This window comes from Cydia fagiglandana, chromosome 9 (genome assembly GCF_963556715.1).
Source record: "Cydia fagiglandana chromosome 9, ilCydFagi1.1, whole genome shotgun sequence".
NCBI classification, from domain to species: domain Eukaryota; kingdom Metazoa; phylum Arthropoda; class Insecta; order Lepidoptera; family Tortricidae; genus Cydia; species Cydia fagiglandana.
Window position 1 is genome coordinate 21,125,488 of NC_085940.1, and position 21,168 is coordinate 21,146,655.

Sequence of the window (21,168 nt, forward strand, 5' to 3'; positions counted from 1 at the left end):
AAGTGGATCTTTTTGTGTTGCTTGAGTAAAAACATTTTGTTATCTGTGAGCGGTAGCCCACGTCAAAACAATACGTGACGTTTACAAATTTTTATGTTCGGTGATATCGCAATAGCTGCTGTTAATCTGCGAAAAATTCGCCACGCAGCATGGGAGATGCATCGGTCGCAGATACCGATTCTAACAAACCCAGTCCTCAAAGCGAGGCGCCGTCTGAGACGGTAAAACTCCGACTATCTAGTGATTTTGCATTTTGTGAGAAAAAATCTTATTTCCCCCTTGTTAACAGGACCGGGGTCCTTTCGGCGGGCTGGAATTTCAAGTTTCGGAAGTGGTAGAGAGGTTGGAAGCCGGAGTGAATGCTCACGAAGCCGGCGATGACGAGAGACGGAGGGAACCGCGCAAAATCAGCGCCGGGTTCTTCGAGCCGGAAGAGACTTCTATGGATGAGATTTTGAAGGTTTTAGAGGAGTTGGTGTTGAAGACGGACCCTAGCTGCGAGAGCGCGGAGCCGCCGCTGCTGCCGACGGACGCGGTGACGCGGGCGGCGATCCTGTCGCACAGCATCGCGGCGCTGTTCGGCCGGCTGGAGCGAGGGCACGCCGCGCGACTCGGCGCGCACATCGCCAGCGAAACGTCGCGGTGGATGGCGCACATGTTCAGGTATATCAATCAATATTATCAGATAAACTCGTACAATGCAACCTCTACCCGTGGTAAGCTCAATAAGGTTTGCGTTTATTAGTAGGTACCTACAACTAAATTAACAGTTAATAGTCTTCAACAAAGGAATGTACAGGTTTTTAAAGACTGCAACACACAATACATGTAGCACTCCTGGAGTTGCCTTGGAAGAAGTTCCTTGTGGGCATCTTGAATAATTGATAGAACTGTTATATCAGATACAAAAGGTACTACTTTAAATACATAAAAACAAATAAACTCAAACATTTACTAAGCAAATAGGCCACAAGGGTTCATAATTACTTTGAGATGTATAAAGTCTCTAAATGTTGAATTAGGTACATGAAAAAAAACTATACTTTATAAAACAAACTTTAAAAGATGTAAATGTCTCTGAGTGCTACAAGTATATAATTATCTTCAGACAATAACCCTCTCAAAGGGTTGAATTGAAGTATTTTATATTGAAAGATTAATTAAAAGAAAAGATACAAACACTTTCTACTGCTCTTACTGGGATTGAATGTTCAACATCCAGTTGCAGTGACTCATACATACCTACTACAAGTGAATGATGGCATGTTATCTGATATCATATGACATGGCATTGTGTTTGTTGATGTTTAGGATGATGCTTGCCAATATTAACAATGCTGGATTACTGCAATCCACTTGTTGGAATGTCAATAGTTGCTGCTTATGTTCATTATTAAATGTTGCTTACAAACCATAATGAGTGCAGGCTTTAAACCAAAGTTTTCACTGCAAGTAATTGCTTTACCAACTAAGCTATTATGTAAAATGAGTTGTATTTAAAATTACCACATATTCTTCATTTATTCTCAATTGAAACCTCTTAGTAAATAAAATCCAAGATGTAAAGTACCCTATTTTCTAGTTTTCACCCTATTTTCCAAATTTAATCAAGATCTGATCAGCCGTTAATGCAAGATTTAGGAACAAACATCTGAATATTTAAACATACAAAGGTTTATCTTAATAATACAAATAAGATTTATTTTATATAAGTACAGTTTTGTTTATGTCCAAAATTATATAAAAAATATACCAATAAATAATTTCTAGTTTGTACCTTACATCATTATGGCCATTATGAGATAAGTGGACTTTTGTACAAATGTTATTTCTTATGTCTTTGCTTAGATATTCAGAACATTAATACTACCTACTACATACATCATAGTCTATGCATAGTATGTAAAGCAAGCGTGCCTAACAACAATCACACCCATAAAGCGCATGTCCAATACATTCTACACGCATATTAGTACTACGAGGAAGTTTAGTACATTAAGTATGGTGGTATTAATGGCTCATATCAGTTACCTTGAGCCTATCCTGATTAGATTGGCTCACAACGGAATTAGAGAATAAAATTCTTGAATGTATTATGTTTTCACTCACATGTTAGTATAACCAGTAAATAAGTTTTTTTTAACAATAAAGGAGTTGACTTTTATGGTTATTTACAGACAAAAATACTTGTTTAAGTTGATTAAAAGCAATAGGTAGGTGAAATTTAAAGTTAAAACTGCAAGGCGTGTGATCGCGGGTTCGAACCCCATTGAGTTTTCGGAACTTACTTATATGTAGTACAAAATAAGTCTATATTCTGTAAAGGTAACTATTGAGAAGAAACTGGACTAATTTAACATACGCATGCATGACCATCTCAAAATATTTACAACCACTTGTGATTGTGATATGGGTATGCTAGTCCAAATAGTTCCCAGTGCTAATTTAGGTTGCGGGCATAACTGGGACTAATTAATCATAAAATAAAAACGGTCATGACCTACTTTACTGATAGTATGTAATGCTTGTTGATTGTTTTCCATTATTTTTCGGGTTCTGAATGTTCAAGTGATAGCAGCGTTTTGTTTCTAATTTATATTTTATTCTGTTTGTTGTTTTAAAATGATTAGATGTTATTTAAATGACACAATTTTCAATAATATAAACAGGCAATAATGCTTTGAAAACAGACCTTGCGACAAAATAGATAACTGCCAGCTAAGTGCAGCAAGGTGCAATGAATTCAATCGATCCTTGAAATGCGGCAACCTAAAGCAAATAGCCTGCAATTATAGGTGCGGTGAATACAGGCCCTTTGAACGCCACGTCTCTCGTGCGTCGCGCGGCGCGGAATCGCGAACCTTCCCGGGATGCACGAAGGTTGATATTGGTCTGTAGCCGCGCGCGACACACGACGGTCTTTGGCGCTTTAACCTAAATCTGCATTCAAACTCGCTTAGTCTTTATTCTGGACCTTGTTATTTGGCACCGTTTCCCTAGAAATTTCACGCATTTATTCTTACGAGTATTTCGATTAGCTAGGGTAGATGAATGTAAAGAACTGTACTGTGTAACTGATGGGACTATTAGGAGTTCGGAGACACAAATGGATTGTGTTTGGTGTTTGCAGACTGGCAGACTACAGTGCCTACTACCATCAAGAGCAGCTGGAAGGGCTGGTGCGAGTGACTCGAATGCTGCTGCACTGTCGCTACCCGCGCTACCTCGAGGATGGAGGTATGCCACGATAATGCAATGTCATTTGCATTGTTACCGGTTTTTCAAAAGCACGTCTATTACTATCAATGAGATGTCATAACTTGCCTCTTTTTTGTAGCGTTGGCATTCGCGACGCGCCTCCCGTGTATATACAGCTGCGTGGCGTCTCCTCTGGGCGTCGTACAACATTTGTGCAGACAGCTCGGTTTGCCTCTGGCCTGCGTACGGCCTGTACCACAGCACCCGCGCGGTAAGTCATTCCGGCAGATAATGAAAGGAAAAGAATAAAGGACCATAGATGTAGATTAATACACGAGTAAGTAGTTGTCAATTGACATTATCACAATATTACAATAATATAAGATTTTTAGTCACTTTTTTATAGGTTGTTACTGTTACAAGTTACAAAATGGCACATATATCAAATTCCTTACTGTACTGACACTACTGACAAAGGAGATCTAAAGTATTTTTTTTTGTCAGGACGCGGTATGGACGTGTCTGCTCTTGAACGACTCTGCGAAGAAGACTTAGCGGCCGAACGCACACCACTCCTAGCACTAGGAGCCGCCGGGGCAGCCCCCCTCGGAGGCGGAGACGACCTCGTAGCCTTGGCAGATGCGTGTCACCGCCGGGGGCTACATCTGCATGTACGGGGGCATAGCCTGGCGCTGCCCGCGGCGTTGCCCAGAGACGAAGTTAGTAATATTGTCAATAGACATGCTTAGGTGATCTCACATCAGTCTGAGCTCTAGGAGCCGCCGGAGCAGCCCCCCGAGGAGAAGGAGACGCCCTCGTAGCCTTGGCAGATACGTGCCACCGTCGGGGGCTATATCTACTTCGCGCCTTCGATATCATAAAAAACCGTCAAGATTATTTTTGTGCGATCAAGGCCTGTTATAGCTAGTTAGGTAATAGTAAAGTATACTGTTTACTGTAAGTATACTGTTTGTTTGCCGTGTGGTGCCGGCCTATAGAATAGCACCAACCCAATTCTTCCCGTGGGTGTCGTAAAAGGCGACTAAGGGAAACATAACCAGGGGGTGGGCAGCAGCGCCCCCTGCAGAACAATTACTGAACTGCGATCCCCAACCCGCATGCCCAGCGTGGGGATTATGGGCATTACCCCCCAAATGAAAACACACGCCAAACGAAAATAGCCCCTAGTTCCCGGCCGCCAAGCTATTCCTGGCCATGGCAGCGGCCACGGTAACGGCGAGGCAAGGGGTGCTAAGAATCCCCGGGCTACGTTAGGCTGCCATTCATTACAAAATTTGACCCTGGCTACGTTTAACGGACGCACTCTGAGGCTCGACCACCATCTAGCGCAGTTGGAAGTGGAGTTAGAGAACATTAAATGGCATGTTCTAGGGTTATGTGAAATCCGTAGAGAGGGGGAGGATACCCTATCGTGAGGGTGATAAAACATCCCAGGGTGGCGTAGGTTTCCTCGTCAATAAGGCCCTCTCTAACAACGTTGAAGAAATCTCCAGTGTGTCGACCAGGGTAGCGTACCTGATCCTTCGGCTGTCCAAGCGCTACAGCATGAAGGTAATTCAGGTTTACGCACCGACCTCGGCACACTCTGATGATGAAGTGGAGGATATGTACGAAGACATATCCAAAGCCCTGCACAACACCACTAAGGCCCACTTCAATGTTGTTATGGGGGACTTTAACGGCAAGGTGGGAACCCAGACGGGCAACGAATCCCGGATAGGCCCGCATGGTTACGGAGTTAGGAATCACAGGGGGCAAATGCTTGTCAACTTTCTTGAGAAAGAGGGACTGTTCTTAATGAACTCCTTCTTTAAGAAACAGCCTCAAAGGAAGTGGACATGGCAAAGCCCCGACACTGTGACTAAAAATGAGATCGACTTCATCATGACGGATAGCAGGCACATATTCAGAGATGTCTCAGTGATCAACAGGTTCAATACCGGATCTGATCACCGACTCCTCCGAGGCTCTCTGAATATCAACTTAAGGCTTGAAAGAAACCGTCTGATGAAGTCCACGCTCCGCCCTAACCCAATCCAAATTATAGCGGGTACCGAGAAGTTCCAGCAGCTTCTCAGGGATAGATTTGTTGCCTTGGAACCCACCAATGACGCTGACGAGACCCTACATAATCTGATCGAAACTCTGAGGGACGAGGGCGTCAAATTCTGCAGAACGCAGCAGACTGGCAAGAAATCCAAACTCTCGGCTGAGACCCTCGGATTGATGACAAAAAGACGGGAAACTACCCAAGCGACTTCGTCGGAGACGTCAGAGCTGAACAAGCGAATAGCGAAGATGGTACGGCGCGACCTTCGGAGCTCCAATACACGCCTCATTGAAGAGGCGATAGAGCAAAACCGAGGGTCCAAAGTATTCACTCAGCAGCTTGGCAGGAGCCACCTGACGAAGCTTAAAATTCGCGACGGGAGGACCGTATTGTCGAAGCCGGAGATCTCCGCCGAGATTGAGGATTTCTATGGCCGGTTATATGCTGCACATGCCCCTCATTCCCAACGAGACGATCATGATTCCAGAGCCACCCTGACACGCCATTACACCGACGAACTGCCAGACATCAGTCAAGACGAGATCGTGTTAGCTCTGAGGCAGCTTAAAAATGGAAAAGCCCCCGGTGAGGACGGAATAACATCAGAGCTTTTGAAAGCTGGAGGAACCCCTGTTATACAGGAATTACAGAACCTCTTCAACGCCGTCCTTCACAGTGGGAGAACTCCAAAGGCGTGGAGCGGGAGTTTAGTGGTGCTCTTTTTTAAGAAGGGGGACAAAACCCTCCTTAAAAATTACAGACCCATCTCGCTCCTGAGTCACGTCTATAAGCTGTTCTCACGAGTGGTCACGAACCGTCTCGCCAGGAGACTCGACGAGTTCCAGCCGCCAGAGCAGGCAGGGTTTCGCGGAGGATATGGCACCATAGACCACATTCACACAGTGAGGCAGATTATACAAAAGTGCGAAGAATATAATCAGCCCCTGTGTCTAGCCTTTGTGGACTATGAGAAGGCCTTTGACTCTGTCGAGACCTGGGCTGTTCTGGAATCCTTACAGCGATGCCAAATAGACTATCGTTATATCGAGGTGTTGAGATGTCTCTACGAAGCCGCCACCATGAGTGTCCAAGTACAGGGTCAGCAGTCTAAACCTATCCAATTGCGCAGAGGGGTGAGACAGGGGGATGTTATATCCCCGAAACTGTTCACAAGCGCGTTGGAAGATATGTTTAAGACGCTGGACTGGAAAGGTAAGGGCATTAACATAAACGGCGACTACATCTCACACCTACGATTCGCAGATGACATAGTCATAGTGGCGGAGTCGCTAGAGGAGCTGAACCGGATGCTGGACAGCCTAGCTGCGGCCTCGCGACGCATCGGTCTTGGCATGAATTTGGATAAAACTAAAGTCATGATCAATGGCCACATTGATCCAATACCGATAGTCGTAAATGGCCACCTTCTCGAAATCGTTTCGGAATATACTTACCTCGGGCAGATTCTACAGTTAGGTAAAAACAATTTCGAGAAGGAGGCCAAGAGGAGGATCCAGCTGGGCTGGGCAGCGTTTGGGAAACTACGCCGAGTCTTCTCGTCATCCATACCGCAATGCTTGAAAACAAAAGTTTTCAATCAGTGCGTCCTACCCGTCATGACCTACGGAGCCGAGACATGGACACTCACGGTAGGGTTGGTCCACCAGTTCAAAGTGGCTCGGCGAGCTATGGAGAGAGCTATGCTCGGAGTTTCTCTGAAGGATAAGATTCGTAACGAATACATTCGACAGAGAACCAAAGTTATCGACATAGCTCAAAGAATTAGCAAGCTGAAGTGGCAGTGGGCTGGCCATATCGCACGAAGAACCGACAACCGCTGGGGGAAACGTGTTCTTGAGTGGAGACCGCGACTCGGCAAACGTAGTGTAGGACGCCCTCCGGCCAGGTGGGATGACGATCTGCGAAAGACTGCAGGCAGATGTTGGATGCGGCAAGCTGAAGACAGGGCGCTATGGCGCTCTTTAGGGGAGGGCTATGTCCAGCAGTGGACTAATATAGCCTGATGATGATGATGATGATGACTGTTTGTTTCAGAGTTATAGTATAGCTGACTCCGTCACACTCACGCCGGGACCCTGGTTCGGCGTTCCCGGCCTCCCCACTGTCGTATCCTTTTTAAACGGCGAAGATCGTGCAGAACATAGTGAAAAGGGACAAAAAATAAATATACTCGCATTTTGTAAATTAAAAAATAATAAGTGATAAAATAAATTTCCTGAAATTATGTTACAGACATTTTACAAAATTCCAGAGCCCATGACGGCCAACGATCATTCCAAAGGTGTCAATCCGGTCAGTATTCTAGTGAACCGGGGAACCGGGGTAGTATTCTAGTAAAGTGTCAACATCGCTCGTCTCATTCGTTTTTCTTTTATTTCTTATGTCGCATTCGCACCTCGTTCTTTATTCGTCTCGTTATTTTTTGTCACTATCTCGTTCGGTGCAAAGTCTGCGTACCGTACTTAATCGTAACGAATCGAAGCGTGTTATATTTTGTGTGTCGGTGCAGGCGGGCAGCCGCGAGGGCGCGCTGGCGGCGCTGGGGGGCCTGGCGGGCGGCGGGGGCGGGGCGGGCGCGCTGCCGCTGTGGGGCGCGCTGCGCGCCGCCGGCGCACGCCGCCTCGCCGCCCGCCTGGCCGCCGCCTTCCGCAACGCGAGGACGGCGAGAGCCATCGTGGCGGAGGCCGGCCTCAAGATTCTGGTACGTTATTATACTATTTTTCCTACTCGTCGACTATAATTCTTGAATTAAGATTTCTTATACCAAACTTCAATTGGGTATTTTTAATGTATGGGCTCCCAACTCAACTATAATATTCATTACGATACAGTTTAGTAAACTATAATGAAACTGACCAATCACAGCTCGCCGCGATCAAGAGGACGAAACAAAACCATAGCTTAAATTAATTATTTATTTTAGGTTGTATAGTAGAAACAATTGGTTCATAAGTCAGAAACGCGCATGTGACACCCTTAATATAGCAACATCCATAGACTACGAAAACCACTTAGTGTTGCATGTTAGTCTCCATAGGCTACGGTGGCCAAAATCGAGAAAACAACTGTCTAAAAATTAAATTTAGCGCGGAGCAAGTACCAGGGCCTCATGAGTTACGAGAAGGTGTCGTTAACTAACGCGCCGGGCGCGGTGGCCGGGGCGCGTAGGTAGTATGAATAAGGTATCCCGGCTGCTCGCGTACCATCTTAGCTGCATAGTGCATACTTTTGGTTTGCTTTGTTTGTATGATTCTACTAGTTTAAAGTATTATTTTTGTTGACTCGTAGAAAAAGTATTGTATACAATAGTGATATAATCAAGCTTTTCAATCTCGTACCTGACTTAGGCAACTCAGCAAGCTTCGTTGCCTAAACACGGTACTCGACTGAAAAGCTCTCTATTATATCACGATTGTATAAAATACTATAATACGATTGTGATATAATAGAGAGCTTTTCGGTCGAGTATCGCGTTTAGGCGACGACCGAGTGGGGTACGAGATTGAAAAGCTTGATTATATCACTATTGTATAGGTACAATACTTATTCTACGAGTCGACCAAAATAATACTTTAAACTAGTAGAATCATACATGTAGGAGGTTAACAAACTAAAACTATACAACTGAGATACGCGAGCAGCCGTGGGAGCGTTCCATGAAATCGTCTACCGAAACGCGATTTTCTGAAGATTTTCAGGTACAAGAGTTTCCTTTTCTATGACAAATGGTCAAAAATATGCGCTGAAAAATAATTGGCTACTTTAAATGCCGAAAAAAAAGTCGCAACACAGGAAATAAAATGCGTTTGTACGGTACAGCCCGTGGAATGCTCCCGTGATACCCTCATACTCATAGCCGCAACCCGGCGGAAATTAGTCAACGACACCTTTTCGTAACTCATTGCTAAATTGAATGTTTAAAGTGTTTAAACAGTCTTTTTCTAGATTTTTGCCACTGTATCCTATCGAAACTAACAAATAACGCTAAGCGGTTTTCGTAGTCTATGGCTGTTCCTATATTATGAGTATCACATGCGCGTTTCTGCCTTATGAAGCAATTGATTCTACAATAGTCACAACTCAAATATGTCTCAAACAAAATTATCTTTTATTTTTTCACAGAGCGCAGACCCCGGCGGCGATGAACCACCAACCGTAGATCTAGTTGTGAGTACTTTTCTGAAAACACCATTAATACCTACACCCCGATTGTCACTTGCCTCTCTGATCATAATAACTTCGAATATGAGAAAGCTAAACAAATCTCTTACTTTGTATAACAGGAGGCAATATCGCGGGCATCGGCGTGCGTTACATTTCAGTTTGCCCCCGAAGACTCGGAAAAGCCGCCGCCATATTACGACAAACTCAACTCGTGGCTCGGACAAGTACTGCAGCGGGAAGCAGATATGGTCAGTTTTTTTATTGATTTCTAAGCCTATCTCGATCATTAGTGACAGCAAGATTTTCCATAACGATAACATGTTAAACAACAAGAGTAACCTAAAAACTTAAGAAACTGACAATTTATCAACACGTCAGACATGCGGTGGTCCCCGGCTACTATGTCCAAGGCAGGGCAAAATCATCCGCGTTCTATGGCAGCTTTTGATACGCTGCCACGAAGTGCTGGAATAATCTTCCACCAATCTGACAGAGCAGTACCTACTATTGGTTGCTTTACTAAACATCATGATTAAAAGTTTACCCAATGGACCAACAAGGTTCTGCTGCCTGAAGCTACATGTAAAAAAAACGAAAAAAAAGCAAAAAAAAACGGTCACCCATCCAAGTACTGACCACTTCCGACGTTGCGACTTTGGTCAAAAATCACGTTTGTTGTATGGGAGCCCCATTTAAATCTTTATTTTATTCTGTTTTTAGTATTTGTTGTTATAGCGGCATCAGAAATACATCATCTGTGAAAATTTCAACTGTCTAGCTATCACGGTTCGTGAGATACAGCCTGGTGACAGACGGACGGACGGACGGACGGACAGCGAAGTCTTAATAATAGGGTCCCGTTTTACCCTTTGGGTACGGAACCCTAAAAAACAACTTCTGTTCACCGGATGTCGCCTACACACCCGTAGGCACGACGCACACGGTTAGCTTAGGCTGCCGGTCGCCTTCCCTGCGTCCCCGATGCCTGGCCTCGCTCAAACGGTATCACCGGGCTAGGGGTCGCGGGGTTGGATAAACGGCCGGTGGCGAGAAAGCTGGCCCACACTGGACACACAGCCGTCCCCAAAATGACGAGCGACCGACCGCCCCACAAGGTGGGGCGCGACCAGATGCAGCCTCCGCAGCCCAACGGCGGAAGAGGCCCCTCACATCCTCCTATAAGGGGGTGTCAAATGACATCCACACACACAACTTCTGTCCTCCTTCGTTGTCGTCTTAGTACTTTAGTTACCTAGCAATTGAATTACACATCTGTTTCAACTGTTTTATTTGCTTTGAATTTGCCATGTGTTTTATTTGTATTGATATGTTGTCTGAATAAATGATTTATATTCGCATTCTATTCTAAAAAGTATATTCAAGGTGAACTTAATGTCACATTTACTCATTTGTTCACTTTTATTAGAAATTGCACTTTATGAACTTGTGTATCATTTACCCCAACTTGCCCGTCGGCACATTTTCAAGGGGTAACGTCAATTTTCCGTCCTCGGCGACAGATCAGCATAGAAGTGTGCGAGACGGAGAGCCACGGCGTGGTGCTGCGCTACTGCCCGCTGGAGGGCGCCGCCGCGGGCGCGCTCGACGCGCTGCCCGCCGTCCTCGACGCGCAGGTCCACGTGCTCAGGGCCACGGCCGCGCTCAGGGAACCTTTCTTACAGGTACCTAACAACAATCATCTCAAATTGCGACTTTATTGCCAAAGCGATAAGACAACATTATTTAAAAATGTAACGTGTTGTGCAGCACGTGGCGGCGCTGCCGTGCCTGGTGGCGGCGCACGTGCCGGGCTGGGCGGGGCTGGGCGGCGTGCGCTACGTGCCGCCCGGCTGGGAGGACGCCGCGCCCGAGCGGCAGGACGCGCTCAACAGGTACGCCACTATGCTCCGCTTTCATCGCACATGCTCGTAAGAGGTGTTATTACACGTAGGCGATGCGATTCAAAATAGTATTTTATACAATCGTGATATAATGGAGAGCTTTTCAGTCGAGTACCGTGTTTCCTAAGTGAGGTACGAGATTGAAAAACTTGATCATATCACTATTGTATACAATACTTTTTCTACGTGTCAACAAATAGTACATTTCGATGCTAGTGCGGAAGGTATGTCATTACTTCACGAGTACCGAGATATCTTGCCACGAGCCGCAGGCGAGTGGCAAGACTCGGGACGAGTGAAGAATGACATTTCCGCACGTGTATCGAACGACGTTTTTTAATACAGTTGCGAAAAAATAAGAAAAACATTGTTAATCGTACACTAAACAAAAGTGGTAACAGTGACAGCTCGGTTAGACGTCGTCTTTAAGTATATTATATCTATGGGCGTTTGGCAGCTATTCCGTTCCATTCAGTCAACTTTTAAGAACGGAATTTTCAATATTGAATATTAAAAAATAAACGTGTTATAATGATGAAGAGGTAAGTAATTAAATATGAAATATGTAATATTTTTCGTATTCTTACATTAACGGTAGGTTTTTATGCTGATTACGACGTTTAAAGGAAACTAATATTAACACTCATCAATAAGTAGTCGTGAATTGGAACAAGTATAAATTTAAAAACATTTGGAAAAGTAAAAAGCACTAGTTCGAGATAACCAACTTTCCGCACGCTAAACAGCTACGTAAAGTAGCACTTTTTGAGCAACTGTATTAAAAAATAATATTTTAAACTAGTAGAAAGAATCATATAGGTATACAAACCAAAAGTATACAGCTAAGATACCCGAATAGCCGCGATACATTCATACTCGTACGCGACCCGGCCGCCGCGCCCCGCGCTCTGCTGGTTGGTCAACGACACCTCGTAACTCATGAGGCCCTGGTACTTGCTCCGCGCTAAATTCAATTTTTAGACAGTCTTTTTGTCGATTGTGGCCATCGTAGCCTATGGAGAACAAGCAACGCTAAGTGGTTTTCGTAGTCTTATGGATGTTGTTATATTAAAGGTGTCACATGCGCGTTTCTGACTTATGAAGCAATTGTTTCTACTATACAACCTAAAATAAATAATTAATTTGAGCTATAGTTTTGTTTCATCCTCTTGACGCTGACGGCGTCGAGCTGCGATTGTTCAATTTCATTATAGTTGACTAAACCGTATCGTAATGAATATTATAGTTGAGTGGGGAGCTATGGGCTCCCCACTCAACATTAAAAGAATCCGATTGCAGTTTGGTATACGATAGCTTAATTGAAGAATTACAGTCGACAAGTAGAAGACAAACCTTCATAAACCAAACAAAGTAGTATTTCTTTTGTTTTACTGTTTTCTCACAAACGAAATTCACGAAAAGGTTCAAATAAAAAATAAAAAAACCGGGCAAGTGCAAGTCGGACTCGCGCACGAAGGGTTCCGTACCATAAAGCAAAAAAAACGGAAAAAAATGCAAAAAGAAAACGGTCACCCATCCAAGTACTGACCACGCCCGACGTTGCTTAACTTTGGTCAAAATCACGTCTTGCTGTATGGGAGCCCCACTTAAATCTTTATTTTATTGTTTTTAGTATTTGTTGTTATAGCGGCAACAGAAATACATCATCTGTGAAAATTTCAACTGTCTAGCTATCACGGTTCGTGAGATACAGCCTGGTGACAGACAGACGGACAGACGGACGGACGGACAGCGAAGTCTTAGTAATAGGGTCCCGTTTTACCCTTTGGGTACGGAACCCTAAAAAAAAATTATGTTCTTTACAAAGTTAAAGTTTCCGTATGTTAGATAGAGTTAAACCAAGAAAAGTCTGCAGCGATTTTGATAACCCACACAGTGCAAGTGTCATTTTCAACTTCAAGCTTCTATGAAATTATGATGTATAAACAACACTTGCACTGCGTGGGCTAGCAAAATTGCTGCAGACTTTTCTTGGGCTAACTCTAACGTGTATTTCGGCCAGGCAACTAGTGGAGGCCCTGCGAGCGACGGACGGCGCGTTCAGCTGCGGCGAGGCGGCGGACGGGCGCGCCTGCGTGCGCTTCGGGATGGTGACGGCCGACACCGACGTGCAGGAGCTGCTGGAGCTGGTGCTGCTGGCCGGCAAGGACGTGGAGGACTCCTCCCGGGAGCTCACCGACATGACCGAGGTGCTCAAGAAGGGTACGTACACCACACCGGCTGCCGGAACGAGAGGAGGCCGGACGGAAGCCTCGGCTGGTTGGATTCATCTCTTGCTTCGGTATATATGATATATCCTTTCGACAGGTATCGAAGAGGCGGTGGCGGACCTGGAGCGGGAGAACGCGAACCGGCTGTGGCAGGAGGGGCTGCTGCGCCGCGTGCCCGTGGTGGGGCGCGTCGTGGACTGGTGGGCGCCCGCCGCCGTGCCGCCGCCGCCCGGCCGCCGCCTGCACCTGCAGCACGGCACGCTGCAGCCCACCAGCGACATCTACAGGTGGCGAGCTGTTACACCCGTACAGGAGGGGCTGCTGCGTCGCGTGCCCGTGGTGGGGCGCGTCGTGGACTGGTGGGCGCCCGCCGCCGTGCCGCCGCCGCCCGGCCGCCGCCTGCACCTGCAGCACGGCACGCTGCAGCCCACCAGCGACATCTACAGGTGGCGAGCTGTTACACCCGTACAGGAGGGGCTGCTGCGTCGCGTGCCCGTGGTGGGGCGCGTCGTGGACTGGTGGGCGCCCGCCGCCGTGCCGCCGCCGCCCGGCCGCCGCCTGCACCTGCAGCACGGCACGCTGCAGCCCACCAGCGACATCTACAGGTGGCGAGCTGTTACACCCGTACAGGAGGGGCTGCTGCGTCGCGTGCCCGTGGTGGGGCGCGTCGTGGACTGGTGGGCGCCCGCCGCCGTGCCGCCGCCGCCCGGCCGCCGCCTGCACCTGCAGCACGGCACGCTGCAGCCCACCAGCGACATCTACAGGTGGCGAGCTGTTACACCCGTACAGGAGGGGCTGCTGCGTCGCGTGCCCGTGGTGGGGCGCGTCGTGGACTGGTGGGCGCCCGCCGCCGTGCCGCCGCCGCCCGGCCGCCGCCTGCACCTGCAGCACGGCACGCTGCAGCCCACCAGCGACATCTACAGGTGGCGAGCTGTTACACCCGTACAGGAGGGGCTGCTGCGTCGCGTGCCCGTGGTGGGGCGCGTCGTGGACTGGTGGGCGCCCGCCGCCGTGCCGCCGCCGCCCGGCCGCCGCCTGCACCTGCAGCACGGCACGCTGCAGCCCACCAGCGACATCTACAGGTGGCGAGCTGTTACACCCGTACAGGAGGGGCTGCTGCGTCGCGTGCCCGTGGTGGGGCGCGTCGTGGACTGGTGGGCGCCCGCCGCCGTGCCGCCGCCGCCCGGCCGCCGCCTGCACCTGCAGCACGGCACGCTGCAGCCCACCAGCGACATCTACAGGTGGCGAGCTGTTACACCCGTACAGGAGGGGCTGCTGCGTCGCGTGCCCGTGGTGGGGCGCGTCGTGGACTGGTGGGCGCCCGCCGCCGTGCCGCCGCCGCCCGGCCGCCGCCTGCACCTGCAGCACGGCACGCTGCAGCCCACCAGCGACATCTACAGGTGGCGAGCTGTTACACCCGTACAGGAGGGGCTGCTGCGTCGCGTGCCCGTGGTGGGGCGCGTCGTGGACTGGTGGGCGCCCGCCGCCGTGCCGCCGCCGCCCGGCCGCCGCCTGCACCTGCAGCACGGCACGCTGCAGCCCACCAGCGACATCTACAGGTGGCGAGCTGTTACACCCGTACAGGAGGGGCTGCTGCGCCGCGTTCATTGCTGACTGATCATATCAACGAATCCAGATCAAATTCTTATCCAGTTTTTACGATCAGGGCCGTATTGCATAATAAACTACAACTAATATTACAAGCGGAACTCCTTTTCTAATTCCACTTATAGAAGTTCCGCTTGTAATATTAGTTGTAGTTTATTATGCAACACGGCCCAGAATAAACCTCTCGGTCGTACAATACCTTAATTGCTACTTATTTCCTTCACACGGTACATATAACCGGAGAGAATAAAGTTTATGGAGAGTTACTGTCATGGTAAATTATATAACCGCAGTACATTTACTGCCATCTTTCGACAGATGCTTTAAACTGTTAGAACGCCATTGGATTTTGATCCTTATTCTTTCACTGATATGAGTTAATTTGATAAATATTGTAATTAACGCCATCTACTCGACAGTAGGCCAAAGGTTATGGCGCCATCGCTCGAACAGATTGCACCATAAGCCAAATGGCGTTCTTACAGTTTTAATCTTCTGTCTAAAGATGGCAGTAACTTTACTGTGGCACCTAAACTGATTTAATAATAATCAACAGGTACGTCCAAAAGAAGGCGGAGTCGGAACCGGCGCGCGCACATTCACCGGCCAGACAACCGGCTACCGACCAGTAGGCGAGTTGGCACATGTTGCCGATGTGGACACGTGGCGCACGACATGTTGCCGACGTCGGCACACTCGCCGCCCACCGTCGACAGGCTCGCCATGTAAATCGGCTCGCGACCTGACCTTTAAGCCCCATTTAGACGGATCAAGCTTACATGCGATTTTCGTTACATTACGGCATTTAAATAGTCAATCGACTGGAGTCATTGTACTCTGTATTTAGTTAGCAATGAATCGAATATTGTCTGCAAGTTCTCGCGCCGTATAAATGGTGTTTGAGTATTCAAAAGAAGTGGAAGAAATTGTTAACAAATCCATTTATCTTTTTATTTCCATAGCACCTGCTTTTTGCTTGTTACTTTGTATATACACTTTAGGTTACATCTAGGTAGCTTCAATTTACAACTAAATGTTTTAGCCGCCTACAGATCAAAATTAAACAAGACAAAAGCAATTTTGATTTGTAAAAATTAAAAGTAAATATATAATGAAATGGGACGCCTTTTTATTGGCCTCCGGGCGGCTAGAAGATTTGTCAAGTAGTATAAAATTGTTTACTTTTTCCTCCATTTCTCTTGAACACTGTTTATAAGCTACACAACGCGACATGTTAACAGTTTAGGATAAAATATAACAATCGGTACGATTGTAAATCTTTATTCATTATATATAATTTTATAGCTATAAATGAATTGCTCCGGCGGTCGAGCGACGACCAAAGATTGCCGCGATAATTTTTCAACAAAAATGTAATATTCCGCCAATTTTTAAGCAATAATTTTATAGTGCGAATTGAATAGGCAACCAATTCAAAGCCCAGTGGCATTACTTAAAGTATTATTTATATAATTTGAATAAAATTAAGTGGCAAAGTGATTCATTATTTATAGTGGAATCTTAAAGGTGTCAAGCACCGGAGTTACCTGGTCAGTGCCTTAATTTTAACCTTAATTGCTTTACCTAGGTAATTGTTCAACGATTTTGACTTTTAACGTCGTGATTTGGCATTTTTGTGGTAAAACCGTTTGTAGGTAGGTAATTGCAAAATTCTTATTGTTTACATCGATCGGTGACAATTTTCATGTTTCTTGTCAAACAGTCTCCTTGCTCGATAAATGAGTGAAAATACGCACCATGGCGAAGGCCGAATAAAATCATGTTATGGTATAAAACTATTCATGACATACAAACAGACAAACAGTGGAGGCTTATGATATAACCATCTGCAATGTAAACAAGGTGCTTAAGTGTCGCAGCTCTTGAATGTGTAAAGTTAAGGTACTGGCGACGTTCCTCCTACTGTGGTTAACGAATACAATAACAATTATGATTGTATTCTTGACCGCACCCATGTCTATTACTGATAATGGTGAGACTAAATTATTATTTGTACAAATTTATGTTATCAATAACCTGTATAAAATAAATAATATGAAAATTTATAACTGTCTTACAATTTAACCCCGACAATCATTTCTCACTACGTTATGGCTGATGCGTTCCATCTAGGGTTGCCAGATGGTCGGGATTTGGCGAGATTCTCCCGATTTTTAGCATGGGTTCCCGATTCCCGACAAAGTGAAAAGTGTCCCGAAAAACAGCTTCACGTTGTAAAACAACAATTTCAAGTTCCGAACTGTCGTCGAGCGAGCGAGCGACCCGCGTCGAGTAGCCGACGTTGTGGCAATAATGTAAAATATCGTTGTATTTAATAGGTACAATTACTTTAATTGGAATGTTTTTTTTTCCCGACTTTCAAGTCCCAAAATCCCGAAAAATAGATATTTTTTCCCGATAATAGCGCCTTTTGATCTGGCGACCCTAGTTCCATCAGAGATTCGCTTCACGCTGAGTGAGGGTTAATGAAATGATTATATCGGTTTTTAATAAACACATCCCTCGCTACGCATCCTAGCATATCTCTGGTGGAAATGCATCCTAAATATGCCCACATTTTGAAGTCAATTACGTAAGCCCAAAAATTTTTATTTTGAAATTTGTTATATACGATGTCCAACATACAAAGTTCAATTCTTTACTGGGAAAAAGACAGTAGAAAAACAAATATAAACTTATGAACTAAATACATCTATAAATAATACTAAATTAAAACTAACAACCCTAAATATATCTAAAATAAAATAAGGAATATAAAAACTACTCAAAGAGGCCTCCCCGCGCTACCCCAGGCGCAAAGGTGCCCATCACACTCGCTGCGTTACCGCGTTGAATTGCGATGGACAGCCTTTGCACCAGGAAAAACCCGGAGCGCGGGTCAAGGCCCCTTTCTCGCATGCGACGACCTACTTCCCTAAGGAATGTTTTTGCTTCAGCACACCAACACCCGGACGTCTCTACGGCTACTGGGACAAACAGGTAATTGGTGAGCGCCGAGTATTTTTGGTGTTTGGTGTGCGCCGCCACCTCAGCGGCTGCGCCCGCCGTCCGGATGGTACGACAAAGGTGTGAGGGGGCAAAAGTGCTTACACACGTAGCGTCCCATAGTAAACACTTGCCTTTTTCCCATGGCACCAGTGTCAGGCCGTCAGGCCTTTTACCATCCGACCGACTGAGGCCTGGCGGTTCTAGCGTGGAGGGGATGTTTGCCGACACTTAATGCCCTGCGGATGATGTCGTTCAGGGCATTCTTTACTCTACCCTATTTAAAACATCTTAAATGATATTACTCGAATCAATTCCTTTCGCGCCAATAACCACAAAACACCATCGCCAAGGTCGTATCAAAACCATAATACCTAATGCGTCAGAGCGCGGCGCGCTCACCGCTCATTCTTTCTTCCGTGGTACCTAGCAACCTTGTCTCAGTACGTCTTAACTGTCGAGGGATGGATCTTATAGCTTCACAATAAGGTTTAAGAATTATCAATTAACTTAATGACCGATTTCCTTTCATTCCAGCTGACATATTTATTCTTTATTCAGGTAAACACTAAGTACAAGTTTACAGCTCCAGCCAAGGTACTTATACTGTTAATGGTACATATTCTACATCTACATCTACTCCTTCCTTGCCGTATCCGGCAATGGCGACTCCATCAACAATTCTTATCCGGATTATGAAATACATTACATACATTATGTTGTCAGTATCATAAAATTAGAACACTTATTGTATAACACACTTTTCGAATTAAATCTCAGAAACTTAATCTATTAACTCTATAGATATTACTTAGTTAGGTATTACTGGCATTACTTAGTTACATAGAGATTAAGTGGTAACATAGGTAGAGTTTAAAAAAATCCAAATACTACGTTGTAGGGACGGCCACTTGTGAAAATGTAAAACTCAAATAAATAATAATACGTAGGTAATATATATATACCCAATTAAGAGGCGATTCACAGATGGGGGTTTGCCCTCACGTAACATTAGGTTTAGGTACCTACGTCTCTTTGAGGTTTAGGTATCTTCGTCCGAACAGTTGATGTTCGGACTCGTCTTATTTGCCTCCCAGACTCTAATCCTCAAGCAACGCATTAAATAGGTACTTTTTGACCCTAAACATATTGACTCTACCTTTGTATACATTCTGGAAATTGCTACCTTCGTCAGAAACAATATCGAGATGTTTGAATTCAGCAAAAGTGCACGTAGAAAAGATAAAATTGTCCCTCCGGTACCAGTCGTAGACATATACAAAAAAACCGGGCAAGTGCGAGTCGGACTCGCGCACGAAGGGTTCCGTACCATAAAGCAAAAAAAAACGGAAAAAAATGCAAAAAGAAAACGGTCATCCATCCAAGTACTGACCACTCCCGACGTTGCTTAACTTTGGTCAAAAATCACGTTTGTTGTATGGGAGCCCCATTTAAATCTTTATTTTATTCTGTTTTTAGTATTTGTTGTTACAGCGGCAACAGAAATACATCATCTGTGAAAATTTCAACTGTCTTTCAACAACAACGGTTCGTGAGATACAGCCTGGTGACAGACGGACGGACGGACGGACAGCGAAGTCTTAGTAATAGGGTCCCGTTTTACCCTTTGGGTACGGAACCCTAAAAAGGTCCATTCTACCAAGCCATACAAATTAACAACAAATTACCCTCCGATATGAAAAACATAGAAATCAAAAACGCATTCATAACTAAACTCAAGACACATTTGATAAAGAAAACCTATTATACTGATAAAGAGTTTATGGAAGACGATTAATTAATTTTTTACAGAGTAGCCTCTATTTGTTTAGATTCACAAATTAAAAGTACCTACCTTAGTGCTTTCATTATGAAAGTAGTTAAGTTTAGTTTGTATAATTATGTGTAAGCTAGTTATAAGAAAAATTGCTACACCCCACCGGGGTCCATGCGCAACTTAACATAATTTGTAACATCTATGTAATACCATGGTTTGCAATAAAGATTTACTTACTTACTTACCTTGGAAGTATGTATTGTCCGGCATGACAACACCCTAGCTTCGGAGATAAGTACCATTCCGCATCGCTAACGACGCTGCCAATCCAAGACGACTCGCTGACCGGGTTTAGAAGTCCCATGATCTTAAGTTAGAGACGAAGAGTAGTAGAGTAGTCTACAAGGCACTAATCATACAAATTTTAAACCCAGTAGGTTCGGAGATAAAGGGGGGGGGGGGATGGTCAGACAGACAGACAAACGCACGAGTAATCCTATACGTAAAGTGTTTCGTTTTCTCCTTTGAGGTACGTAATAATAAATATATGAAATATGATTGAAAATGCATTGGGTCACAATTAAAAGGTCATACTTACGTCATCAAAACAAGATTTTTACTTTGACGTCGTAATCTCTTACAAGTCTTACAACATGCCAGCAATTGTCAGTTTACTCTTCTTAGAATTGCTAATTGTCATTAAGAGTTAGGTACATACCTATAAACCTATAATATCGTATTTCTGCGCCTAAACGCCTTTTAAAGCAGTCGGTAACGCTGGTCCCGCCTCGTTGCTAATGGCGCGATGCAGGCGCTGCCATTGAAACTTACAATTTTTAGAGTTCCGTACCCAAAGGGTAAAACGGGACCCTATTACTAAGACTTCGCTGTCCGTCCGTCCGTCCGTCCGTCTGTCTGTCATCAGGCTGTATCTCACGAACCGTGATAGCTAGACAGTTGAAATTTTCACAGATGATGTATTTCTGTTTTGCTTTATGATACGGAACCCTTCGTGCGCGAGTCCGACTCGCACTTGCCCGGGTTTTTTTACTGTGGCATCTAGAATAAGAAAGACAAAATTTACATCTTTAAGGGTTACATCCATTAATTACATCACACGTTTAGGGGGAGGGAGGGGGTCAAGAAAATGTGACATGAGGGAGGGGGGAGACACAAACTTTGTGACGTCAC

At 45.5% G+C, this 21,168-nt stretch overlaps 1 protein-coding gene across 1 annotated transcript; it reads left to right on the top strand.

The window, feature by feature from the left end:
• Window positions 1-17: 17 nt before the first annotated feature.
• On the top strand, window positions 18-17,263 carry LOC134667576 (pyridoxal-dependent decarboxylase domain-containing protein 1). Its single transcript, XM_063525009.1, has 15 exons — window positions 18-221; window positions 290-663; window positions 3,131-3,237; window positions 3,338-3,469; window positions 3,703-3,917; window positions 7,325-7,396; window positions 7,523-7,582; window positions 7,800-7,991; window positions 9,413-9,457; window positions 9,574-9,702; window positions 10,975-11,136; window positions 11,222-11,346; window positions 13,379-13,578; window positions 13,684-13,873; window positions 15,751-17,263. Exons 1-15 carry the CDS (start codon window positions 150-152, stop codon window positions 15,824-15,826), a joined length of 2,151 nt encoding a protein of 716 aa, XP_063381079.1. The 5' UTR covers window positions 18-149; the 3' UTR covers window positions 15,827-17,263.
• The last annotated feature ends 3,905 nt before the right edge of the window (window positions 17,264-21,168 follow it).

What these genes read in the sequence shown, in the direction of transcription:
- LOC134667576 (XM_063525009.1), top strand. Translation starts at nt 150, where the DNA reads ATGGGAGATGCATCGGTCGCAGATACCGATTCTAACAAACCCAGTCCT. An exon ending in CACCAACCGTAGATCTAGTT is followed by an intron (nt 9,458 to 9,573) that starts GTGAGTACTTTT and finishes TTTGTATAACAG; the next exon opens with GAGGCAATATCGCGGGCATC. An exon ending in CGGCAGGACGCGCTCAACAG is followed by an intron (nt 11,347 to 13,378) that starts GTACGCCACTAT and finishes TATTTCGGCCAG; the next exon opens with GCAACTAGTGGAGGCCCTGC.